The 11954-nt window shown below is 43.2% G+C and overlaps 1 protein-coding gene across 7 annotated transcripts in view; it reads left to right on the forward strand.

Moving 5' to 3' along the window:
* GRIK1 (glutamate ionotropic receptor kainate type subunit 1) overlaps positions 1-11954 on the forward strand; it is a 319350-nt gene that overhangs the window by 254268 nt on the left and 53128 nt on the right. For all 7 annotated transcript variants that reach the window (XM_060234349.1, XM_060234347.1, XM_060234352.1 and 4 more), the window contains one exon: positions 543-766. In XM_060234349.1, coding sequence (XP_060090332.1) covers positions 543-766 — 224 coding nt within the window. The remainder of the gene's footprint in view (positions 1-542; positions 767-11954) is intronic.

An 11954-nucleotide genomic window follows, 5' to 3' on the forward strand; every position in this document is an offset into this window, starting at 1 on the left:
AATTCATGGCAATGGCCCAACAGCAATTTTAAAATTTTCTCCCACTGCCTCTCTAAGTAGAACACCAACCAAAACAAAAAGGCAGGAAACAGGGGGGGTGGGAGACATCAATGACAGTGAAGTCACTTGCAGGGAAACCCAGAAATGACATTGTGGATTTCTAGGAATTGCCAGACATGAAACATCTTCACTCATTCGTGGAATGACAGAAGAGCACAAGAAGATCTTCCTGGGGAGGGAATTCTGCAGTTTTGTAGCCCCAAGCAAGACTGGGTTACTGTATGTCTCACTTTGGATGACTTCCTGAAGCAAAACCCCTCCCCACAGGGAGAGTAGATTCATCTGGTATCTTTCTGATATTCTGGTTCCTAAAGGCCAATACCAATATCTTGGGTTGAGTGTGCAAGCAAATTGAAAGCCAGTGTAGCTGTAACAAGACTGTCCCTGAAACCATGTCACCATGCTTGAGAAAGTAGAAGCATAAACTCTATGACTGTGAATGAATATTAATGAAAATATTTATTTCAACTTTGTGTTTCCAGAAAGCTGACCTGGCAGTTGCTCCTCTTACAATTACCTATGTAAGAGAGAAAGTAATTGACTTTTCAAAGCCCTTCATGACACTGGGAATCAGTATTTTGTACCGGAAGCCCAACGGCACAAACCCTGGTGTTTTCTCCTTTCTAAACCCTCTTTCTCCTGATATTTGGATGTATGTCCTCCTAGCCTGTCTTGGAGTTAGTTGTGTGCTCTTTGTAATTGCAAGGTAAGTTCAAAGGTCACATCTATCAGCACACCACATTAATTATTTCTTTACTTAATGTTTTGTACTGATCATGTAAGTTATTTATATCCCAGAAATAAAACTGAAATTATATTCTGAGTACAATCCTGTTCTATAATATTACGATGTACAGAGAATTATTATTATGAATACAGAAAAAAGTAAGAGCATTTATGGAATACCTGTGGTTTATTCACTTTAGGGGATAATCACCAAATTAAGAAAAGATGCTTTAGAATACTGTAAGTGTACTTTATGGTTAAAACCCTATTTTCTTAGCACAACTGGCTTAAATATCCCAAGTAATGAAAGCAATATAAAAATGATTATTTGTATTATCAGCATTTAATAAAATGTATATTGAACACGTTTGACCACATATCATAAAAACGCTTATCTGGACCTCTCCACTTTGTATTGTGCTCTTTGTGGGGGTCAGTTTCCTGCAATATTAGTCCTCCTATGCCATGGTAAAAATACTGGATGTCCCATTCTAAGTCAAATCTATCTTTATTCAGTTGCTCACATGCTATAATAAGTGCTGTAACTCAGGTTTTGCTTAAATGACACGGTACAGCTGAGAACCTAACGGCATGACTATGGCCAGAATCTACATGTTAGTCAGAAAGCTGGATCTTCAGTGAATTGTCTTGTACTATTTATTTATTTATTTATTTAATTCAATTTATATCCCGCCCTACCCCACCGAGGCAGGCTCAGGGCGGCTTACAACATAAAACCAACAAAATCAATTTAAATATATTAAAAATACATTAGTAATTATAATTATACAATAAAATACTTAAAATACATATAAAATACATAAAACACATAAAGCTCGTAGAGCTCACATCAATATATACTATGCTGCCATTCTTCAAATCAGTTCTTCAGTGTTCCAATATTAGATAGTCTGATGTTCGAGATTAGATGTTCAGGCATTCCGATAGCAATTTACTTGTATGCCAACCGGAAGAGGGCTGTTTTGCAGGCCCTGCGGAACTGTTCAAGGCTCCGCAGGGCCCTCACCTCCTCCAGGAGCTGATTCCACCAACAAGGAGCTACCACCGAGAAGGCCCTGTCTCTAGTCACTTTCAGACGGGCCTCCTTTGGCCCAGGGATTGTAAGAAGGTTTTGGGACCCCGATCTCAGCACTTGCTGGGGAACATGTGGGGAGAGACGGTCCCTAAGGTAGGCAGGTCCCAGGCCATAAAGGGCTTTAAAGGTCATAACCAGCACCTTGTACCGAACGCGGTATGTTATCGGCAGCCAGTGCAGTCCCCGAAGCCCCGGCTGAATGTGCTCCCATCTAGGGAGCCCTAACAACAGCCGGGCAGCGGCATTCTGCACTAGCTGCAACTTCCGGGTTCAGCACAGGGGCAGCCCCATGTAGAGGGCATTGCAGTAATCCAGCCTCGAGGTGACCGTTGCATGGATCACTGTTGCCAGGTCGTCGTCCTCCAGGAAAGGGGCCAACTGCCTTGCCCGCCTAAGATGAAAAAATGCGGACTTGGCAGTGGCCGCTATCTGGGCCTCCATAATTAAAGTAGGCTCCAATAGCACCCCCAGGCTCCTAACCCTGTGCGCCGCTGACAGGGGCACACCATCGAGGGCCGGTAAGGGAATCTCCCTCCCCGGACCACGGCGACCAAGGCAAAGGACCTCTGTCTTCGACGGATTTAGTTTCAGCCCGCTCAGCCTAAGCCAACTAGATACGGCCTGCAATGCCAGGTCCAGGTTTTCAGGGACACAGGCAGGCCGGCCGTCCATAAGTAGATAGAGCTGGGTGTCATCAGCATACTGGTGACAGCCCAGCCCATATCTCCGGGCAATCTGGGCAAGAGGGCGCATGTAGATGTTAAACAACATCGGGGAGAGAACTGCCCCCTGAGGGACCCCTCAATCCAGCGGGTACCTCCGGGACAGCTCACCCCCAATCGCCACTCTTTGTCCCCGACCCTTGAGGAAAGAGGTAAGCCATTGTAGAGCCAACCCCTGAATCCCCACGTCGGCGAGACGGCGAGTCAGCACCCGATGGTCGACCATATCGAACGCTGCCGATAGGTCTAACAACATCAGTACCGCCGTGCCGCCTCGGTCCAGATGCCGTTGGAGATCATCCACTAGGGCAACCAGCACTGTCTCCGTCCCATGACCCAGGCAAAAGCCCGACTGATGGGTATCAAGGACGGAAGCATCCTCCAGGAAACTCTGTAATTGCAACGCCACTGCCCTCTCAATGAGTTTACCCAAAAAGGGTAAATTCGAGACCGGCTGATAGTGTGCCAATTCGGCCGAATCCAGTGTTGGTTTCTTTAAGAGGGGGCGGACCACTGCCTCCTTAAGAGGTGTTGGGAATTGCCCTTCCATGAGGGATCTATTTATGATATCCCGTATAGGATACCTAAGCTCCCTCTGGCAAGATTTAATAAGCCAGGAGGGGCACGGGTCCGAATTGCAAGTTGTAGGGCGTGCAGATAGGAGGATCCTGTCAACTTCCTCCAGGCTGAGAGCGCCGAAACCATCCAGAATACTGTCTGAAGACAAGCAAGGAGCCTCGGTTTCACATACTGCCTCCAATATGGCGGGGGTGTCACGGCGGAGCGACGAGATTTTATCTGCAAAAAATTTCGCAAAAGCCTCACAGCCGATTTCCAATTGACTAGCGTTTGGGTTGCCCTGTGGCAGCGTTATCAAAGACCTAATTGTGTTAAACAATTGTGCCGGGCGCGAAGTTGCAGACGCAATCCTAGCCGCAAAATATGTTTTCTTTGCGGCTTTGACTGCCATCTCATAGGACTTCATACATTCTCTATAAGATGCTCTAGTCGCTTCGTCTCGAGTGCACCGCCATTGCCTCTCCAGTCGTCTGAGTCCACGCTTTAATTGCCGCAGCTCCTGGTTATACCAGGGTGCTAGCTTTAGGCGAGGGCGCAGAGGACGCCTAGGTGCAATCTCGCCAATGGCCCTGGAGAGCCTATCATTCCAGGCTTCCACCAGGTCATCGAGGGAATTGCCAGAGGGCCAGGGATCCCATAGAGCCATCTGGAACCGTTCCGGCTCCATCTGGCTCCGTGGGCGAGCTAAAATGCGCTCGCTACCTAAACGGGTTTGGAGTGGAATATCCACATGAGCCTTAAGAGCATAGTGGTCCGACCATGGCACTGTCTGCGCAGTAATATCGTCCACTAAAATTCCCGCCGCAAAGATCAAGTCTAGCATGTGCCCCGCCTGGTGGGTGGGTGTTGTAACAACCTGGGAGAGTCCTAGTGTCGCCATGGATGACACTAGGTCCATCGCCTGACTAGAGGACATGTCGTCGGCATGGACATTGAAGTCACCCAGGATCAGAAGCCTTGGGTACTCCAATGCCCAGCCTGCCACAGCCTCCATCAGGGATGGTAAGGCGTCGGCCGATGCGTTAGGCGGTCGGTACACCAGCCAAACCGCCAACCCCTCCCCAACGTCCCACGCCAAACCGGCACATTCAATGCCCCCGATCTCCGGAGGCGGGAGAGCCCGAAAGGAGTAAGCCTCTCGTATGAGTATAGCCACCCCTCCCCCCCGCCCGCTGGTCCGGGACTGGTGAAAGACCGAGAATCCTGGGGGAACCAACTGGGAGAGAGCTACAGTCTCCCCCTCGTGCACCCAGGTCTCGGTCACGCATGCCAGGTCCATGTCCTGTTCCAACAGGAACTCCCGAAGGATAGAAGTCTTATTATTGATGGACCTGGCATTGCATAACACCAGTGTCGGAGGCAGGTAATTTCCTCTGGCCCTACTACTTGCCACCGTCGGGATGGGACGTAGGCTGGAAGGGGGTCGAGTCCTGTCATGTCTCAGTCCCCTTCCCTTATAGTTCCGCCTAGTCCCACCGTCATACCTTCCCCTCCCCAGGAGTACTGGAATCCCTAGGCCAGTCATCTCCTAGTTGAGTCTGCTCTACTAATGGAATAATTGAAGCTGAAAATGCCCCTCCTCCGACCCTCCTCCTCTCAGTCGATCTATTTATAAACTAAGTAGCCACTCTCTCTAATAGTTATTTAATTAAAAATCCCACCCCAATCTTCCCAATAAATAATTAGCTAAAATTTATTAAATAATTTTTTTTAATAATTATTGTTATCTAAATCTGAAGCTCCTCAATTATAAAAACCCCCCAATAAATAAATGCACTTCCCAAATTAAATTGCCACAGATAAATTTTGGTTTAGCTAATTAATTAAAAATCACTTCTAATTTAAACAACTAACAATTTAACCGCAATCCATATTATTAAGTTGGCAATCTTAGATCCACTGAGGTAAAACAGGGTTAAAAACAGGGACATAAATAGGGTGAATAAAGTGCGATGAATTTAAAGTGGTAGTGCTTATGCCGTGCAGTGTTCTTGTTCTCTCTCCTGTTCTTCCTTGCCTTTATCTCTGGTACGCTGATGTCCATGTGGAGCCATGTGGAGAACTATTGGCCAGCTCTGCAAAATAATCTACTCAATACTGTTTTAGTGCATTTCAGTTAACCTTGAAGTTCTTTGGAAGTTTATGAGGGACTCTTCCAGTGACAAAATAGTAATAGTAGACAAGCTGTCCTGAAAGACACTAACTAGTCTTTCCCTGCAAAGTACAGTTGCATTGAGGTTTTCTGTGTGTTCAGGAGCACAGAAACGCAATAACCTAGTCCTTAGTTTCCCAATAAGGCACCCATGGCCACTGTAGTGTCCACCAATATTCCCTCTAGTGTTTGCTGAACTTTTTAGAAAGTTGAAAGAGCCATTGCAAGGCAGGGCTTGTTATTGGCTGACCTTATTTAAATGAAAGGATTTCCCACATATTGCAGCTGCAGTCAGTGGAAGATCAGGAAGACTGGTGAGCAGCCAAGCTTTCATAGTTGTGCTTGCTTCCATTTTCCCTTCATACTTTCTTTCTTTTTTCCCCCTTTTCTCTTTCTCCCTTCCTTTCCCAAGGCTTTCTTTAGTTTCTTTTTATTTGTCTTCTGTTATTCTTTTGCAAAACAAGGAGGGAGGCATTGCATATGGTTCTACCTTTTAGGGGGAGTTTCTTCACCTGCTCTCAAAATTTCCACAGGGTCAAAAAAGTTGGGGTCCCCTGACACAATCCATTTGAACTGGCTGTCTTCCTTCAGTTTGGAAAGCTGGAAATTTTTTACCAACATACAGCTATAGGTGAAAGTTTTGAGAATCACTCATAGTTCTGATAATAACCCATTTTAATCCAACCAATGTAATTTTCAAAGAACAAACTGTAGGTTTTAAGCATGTAAAAGTGTGTGCTTCTGTTTCACAAACCAAAACAAAAGAACAGTTTAAATAACATCTCTTAAAAAATTATTCTACTTAACCTTTTTGGCGACACAGAAAGACTGACAGACAGATGGTGAAATAATGAGGATCTTAAACAATTCTGAAATGTGTACAGCCATAACATCTCACAATGTAGGCTCTTTGTACCATGAATACTAGATCCGGTTGTTCATAGTTCATGATTGTATATATTACCATCATTGGCAGATTATTTTTTTTTCCCTGTCTAATGAGCCAACAATGAAACTGTCTTCATCTGTGTCCAAGAAGATGAAGTTAAATAAGTAGATTACAACTGCTTCTTTTTCCTGTAAGGGCTGAAATCTATAATGTCATTACTTAACCTGTAGCCAGGAGTTTTTTTGTAGCAGGAATTCCTTTGCACATTAGGCTACACACCCTTGATGTAGCCAATCCTCCTGTAGTTTACAGTTGGTCTTAACTCCTCTTGAAAGATTGGCTACATCAGGGGGTGTGGCCTAATATGCAAAGAGTTCCTGCTACAAAAAAAAGTCCTGCCTGTAGCTCTAAATAGATGTTAATTTCCAAACGTTTGTGTATCCATTGAGCTATAATGGGTGACTTATAGGTTTGTCAGTTTTCTGTTCTGTCAAAGCTTAAGTGCTATCAGGGCTGGCACATGGGAGTCGGTGAGCTAGGCGGCTGCCTGGGGTGCCACCTCACTGTGTGGGTGGGGGCAGGCGCCCCTTCCCCATCCCTGCTCACACTGAGGGAGCTGGCTGGGCAGTGGCTGTCCGTGTGCTTCTTCCTGTGTTATGATTTGGAATCCAGGAAAAAGCACACAGGTGGCCCCTGCTCAGCCAGCTCCCTCTGAAGAGGCAGAGGGCTAAGCGAGGGGCAGCTGGGCAATGGCCGCCCGCCCACACGCTTCTTCCTGTGTTCAGAACACAGGAAAAAGCATGTGGGCAGCTGCTGCCCAGCCAGCTCCCTCTGAAGAGGCAGAGGGCTGAGCGAGGGACGTGCCAAACAATGAATCACTTTTGATGTCATTGTACCATGCACGCTTTGCGCGCACAGTTAGTGTCCTGGGGAGGGGCGCAGGGTTCTGCCTAGAGTGGCAGAACCCCTAACCCCAGGCCTGAGTGCTATCAGACCATAAATAAGTTGCTTGGTGTAGCTTTTCCTAACCTAGATCTGAGATTATGTGAAAAGCTTTACCAGCTCATTTCAGTGAGATAGAGAGGTCTTAAAGACACAGTATATGTGTTACATATTTTAGGGCAAGTGGTGTTCACTTATGGTAATTTTTTAAATTTTGATTTAAACAAAATGGAACAGACCAATTATTTTTCAAAACTAGTTCTCATCTTCTAGCGATATGCTTCTGCTGTTGCACTCTGTTGGTAAGATCAGTTGTCACAGATCTTTTTGTTTATTTGTACTCTAGACTTAAAACATTTTCCACTTTGGTTCTGCAGTAGTACCAGTATAAATGAAAAGGTCATTTATTTTAATAATTGTGGGAGTTTAAATATTCAGGAGTTTTTAAATGAGCCTTTGTCACTGTTTTCCTAGCATGAATTTTTTTTTTTTGTTTTATTAGAAGAAAGATATCATTTTTAGCAATGTATTGAAGTTTTGCGGAAAAACTGTTTCACATTAACATAAATTATCCTTGGAAACCATTAGTACTCCTAAAAACTTTATGTTTAATTTAACAAGATATCTGTGTAATAACATTTTTAATTGCAAACAATGCGATATATCTCTTACGTAACACTTTTTTAAAAATACTAAATGCATCATCAATAGGACTGATCAGATTTTAGAAAGATCATCAGTGCTTTCCTAGAGAACATAATGAATGTGGCTAAACTGAAAGTTTTTAGACATCATGTCTTTAATATTGACAGATTATATTTATATCCACACACCATGGACTGCCATTTTATCTACACAATGCCGTGAAACACACAGGTTGAAACTGAGTGACTGGCCCAAAGTCAGTGACTCAATGTGCTTAATGTCTGAATGGAGAATTGATCCTGATTAAAGAGTTTTTCCATAACACACAAACTGAAAAATAAGCCATGGTTTGAGCATGAACCAGGCCAGTTCATGGTTCATTACAAGCCAGTTCATTTTGTCACGCCATTCCTAATCCCAAAGACGAACCATCTGTTTTCCATGGAGATTCAAGTAGTTCATTTTTGCAATTCATTCTCCAGACAGCCTGGCGCTGATTCAATCAATTACTAGTCATCACTGGAGGTGGACTTCTGGAGAACCCTGGAAACACCCAAGGCAGTTGTCCATAGCTTGATTGGCAGCTCTGGGAGCCAACCATGGAACTCCTATTCTGCTCTATGGGAGCAGATTATATACCAGTATAATACCACACCCTGACTCAGCACAAAGAAAGAAGAAGAGGTAGTTGTCATGAGAGCAGAATTGTTTGCTGCATGGCTAATTTAGGGGAAGCTTTGAATGACTCCTTCCCACCCACCTCCCTCCCCCCCCCACACACACACAGTGGGCAATTCTTTAAACACCGCTCCTGGCTGGGAAGGTGTTCCTTACCGAACCTAAAGCTATAGCTGAGATTTCCTGGGAGCACCTGCTTTGGGGGGCTATAACTCAGACATCCCAGAGCCAATCTTTGCCAACTTGGAGGCTGGATGGAGGAAAGTCTGCTGAAGACTTCATGTAAATTTGGCCTCTCCAACTCAAGAGGGGGCTGTTCAACCACCTCACAAACCAAACAAAATAAATAAACCACAAACCATTTCGGGAAAATGGTGGTTCATGTAGATTCATGGTTTGTACAATCAAATGAACCATGAACCAACAGAAATCACCGTTTTCCTGGTTCACGCCCATCCCTAGTTAGTAGCTTGAGTTCTGCAATTGAGCCCTGAATTCCAAAAACAGAAAATGTAATGCTTGCTTCCTACATAGTTTCACTATTACATATTCTTGATGCTTTCAAAAGGAATTATATATGCATGACTTTGTGCCTGGCCACAGCCATTGACTTTTGTGGAGCCAGAATGTAATCCAGTTTGATTTGTTTCTTTCACAGCATCTCCAGCATAATGTGGTAAAAGCCTCAGGCTCACACTGAGGTAAAGGTGAATTGGATTAGATTCTGAATGCTGGTTGCTCTCAATATTTCAAGCTTGTTTATTGTCTCTTATTCTTTGTTTTTAATTTGTTAATATTTACCTTAATTGTATAACAATAGATTTTGAAAACTACAATGCTTCCAAGGGTTTGTATCTTAAAAGAAATAAAAGCTGAAGTAGTGAACTTTCCAAGTAAAATGCAGAGTTGATCTAAAGGAAGCCAAAGATTAATTTGGGAAGTTGTATTAATCCAGTCTTAGCTCCAGTCAAAATGAGCTTGACCCAGAACCAAGCTCCAATGAGATTTACCAAATGCATTGTCTTCCTCCTGCAGATCAGCGCCAGTGTTTCCTGGGAATGCAATAGAGTTAGAAAGTATTCTACAATATAGTGAAGTGACTTTATACATACAATTCTGATAGCTCTTCCCATTCTCTGTTAAATAAATATGAAAATTGGAACAATCAGGAAATTAAATGTCAATTACCTTGTTCAGATATGGCCATGAACAATCAAGACTAGTCAAAACCTTTAACAGATTTCAGGTTTTAGAAAGATCTTTTTTTTGAGGGGGGGGGGTAAAATTTGCTGAATATAAACATTTTTTAAATCCCTGATATATCTAGGAGATACTACTAGATAGTTTTTTTGCATAGAATTCAAGGGCAATTGAATGATTTGGACACAATGCCAAATCATAGTTGATGCCACATGAACCAGCCCTGAGCTTGTGAATCTCTCCCTCCATCCTCAAAGTCAATTAATGACTTCTATGTTGGCACAAACAATAATTTACCTTTATAGTTTGTGCTTGCCCAGCAAACCACATGTGCAAGCCATGGTCTGTGCATAGTTTGCAACACCAGTTTGGAGGGAAAGTGTAAATAATAGTTTGCATATGAGTCATGTCATAGTCTGCCAAACATTACTCTTGCGCATGTGTATGGAAATTGCACAAGAACTGGAAAGGGAAAATTGTGACCTGATAGGAATAAATCTGTTCCAAATATATTTGCTAATGAATGGATTTCATTACAGTTAAAGTTTTTTTGGGGGGTCACATAGCAGAGGATAACATTCTACAAAGAAACTGGGACTTATTGTTAGATTCAAGATTTTTTTCTTAGTTCTTAAATTTCGTGTTCAGTTGGAAGTATCTGCCAGCTCTCTATTCACAAACCTTAACACCAAACTGCTGGTTATTTGGGCTGCTATTGGGTTTCATCTAGCATAAAATTTCTGTTACTTCTATAGCTCTTGCACAAGTGGACATTCAAGAAAATGACCATGGTAGCTGCTTGTGTTCTGTCCAATTTATTATATCCCTAGCTTCATTTCCACTTGTGCAAGATTTTTTTGGAACTGTTTTCTAGGCAGGAAAGCATTAGGTGTTGGACAAGATCTTGTGCAAGAGGAAGTGTGCTAAATCTTTTTACATTTCCACTTACACAAAGCTGGATCCAAGCACTTGTTTCCCACTCCTGGTATACTTCTACCTAGTGTTGCCTGCTACTGTTATTTTTAGCATGCACACTCCATTTAATTGAAAATGATTGTGGAGAGAGCACTGATGAGCGGAGGTTCACAGTAGGAGCAAAGATGGCAATGTAGCAAAGGACAGCAGGTAGGTCAAACTGCCTTTGCAGTAATTTCAAGTCTTACATGAACCTGAAAGCAGAGCTTATTGAACAGACTCACCACTTCTATGGAGTTATTGTCTTGTATACTATGAATTCAAAGGTTTGATTTTGACAACATTCTATATAATGCATGCAAGGCAATTTTTCTTCTTGAATCTCTTTTATGCATTCAGCCTTGAATATTTTTTTAGAGTCATAACCTGTTGTACCAAGAATGATGATGTTATTTAACTAACAGCTTCCTAAACTACAATGTTTCAATTAGCACTTTCATTATTATCAGTGTTCATTGCTTCAAGCCTAGCCCAGCACTTTAGTTGTTGCAAGAGTGCATAAATGCAAAGCTTAGTTATATTGTTAATGCAACAATTAAAATGTACTAGCATGACATTGTCAATTAAAGCCATATTCATAAACATCACATAAAACTAAGTCCTGCAGCTGTAAGTGCTGACAACGGTCAGGGTTCCATGACAAGGGACAGTCAATAGTTAATTTTTCAAAGTATTTTATATATCACATTAGGACATAGTATACATCGGGGCAAAACTGTGGTTCAGGAACCACATGTGGCTCTTTCACATATATTGTGTGACTCTTGAAGCCCCACTGGCCTGTCAGCTGGCTTGGAAGACATTTCTCTCTTTAAATCACGTGCCATTCTAAGCCAGTCAATGGCTTGGAAAATGCATTTAAAGTTGCTTTCTTTCCACATCTCACTCGCTCCCCATTTCCTTCCTTCCTTCCTTCCTTCCCTCCTTCCTTCCTTCCTTCCTTCCTTCCTTCCTTCCTTCCTTCCTTCCTTCCTTCCTTCCTTCCTTCCTTCCTTCCTTCCTTCCTTCCTTCCTGTCTCGTGGTTCTCAAACATCTGATGTTTATTCTATGTGGGTCAGTCATAACTCTGTCTTTTCTGGAAAGAGCAGTTTCTGTCAGCCCCACCTACCTCACAGGGTGTCTGTTGTGGGGAGGGGAAGGGAAAGGATAGGAGATTGTAAGCCTCTCTGAGACTCCTTCAGTCAGTGCAGGGTGAGGTATAAATCCAACCTCTTCTTTGTCTTCCTCGTCCTCTTTTCTTCTCTCAAATATCTGACGTCTATTCTATGTGGCTCTTACATTAAGCAAGT

The sequence above is a fragment of the Heteronotia binoei genome, chromosome 3, assembly GCF_032191835.1.
Source record: "Heteronotia binoei isolate CCM8104 ecotype False Entrance Well chromosome 3, APGP_CSIRO_Hbin_v1, whole genome shotgun sequence".
In the NCBI taxonomy this organism is placed as follows: domain Eukaryota; kingdom Metazoa; phylum Chordata; class Lepidosauria; order Squamata; family Gekkonidae; genus Heteronotia; species Heteronotia binoei.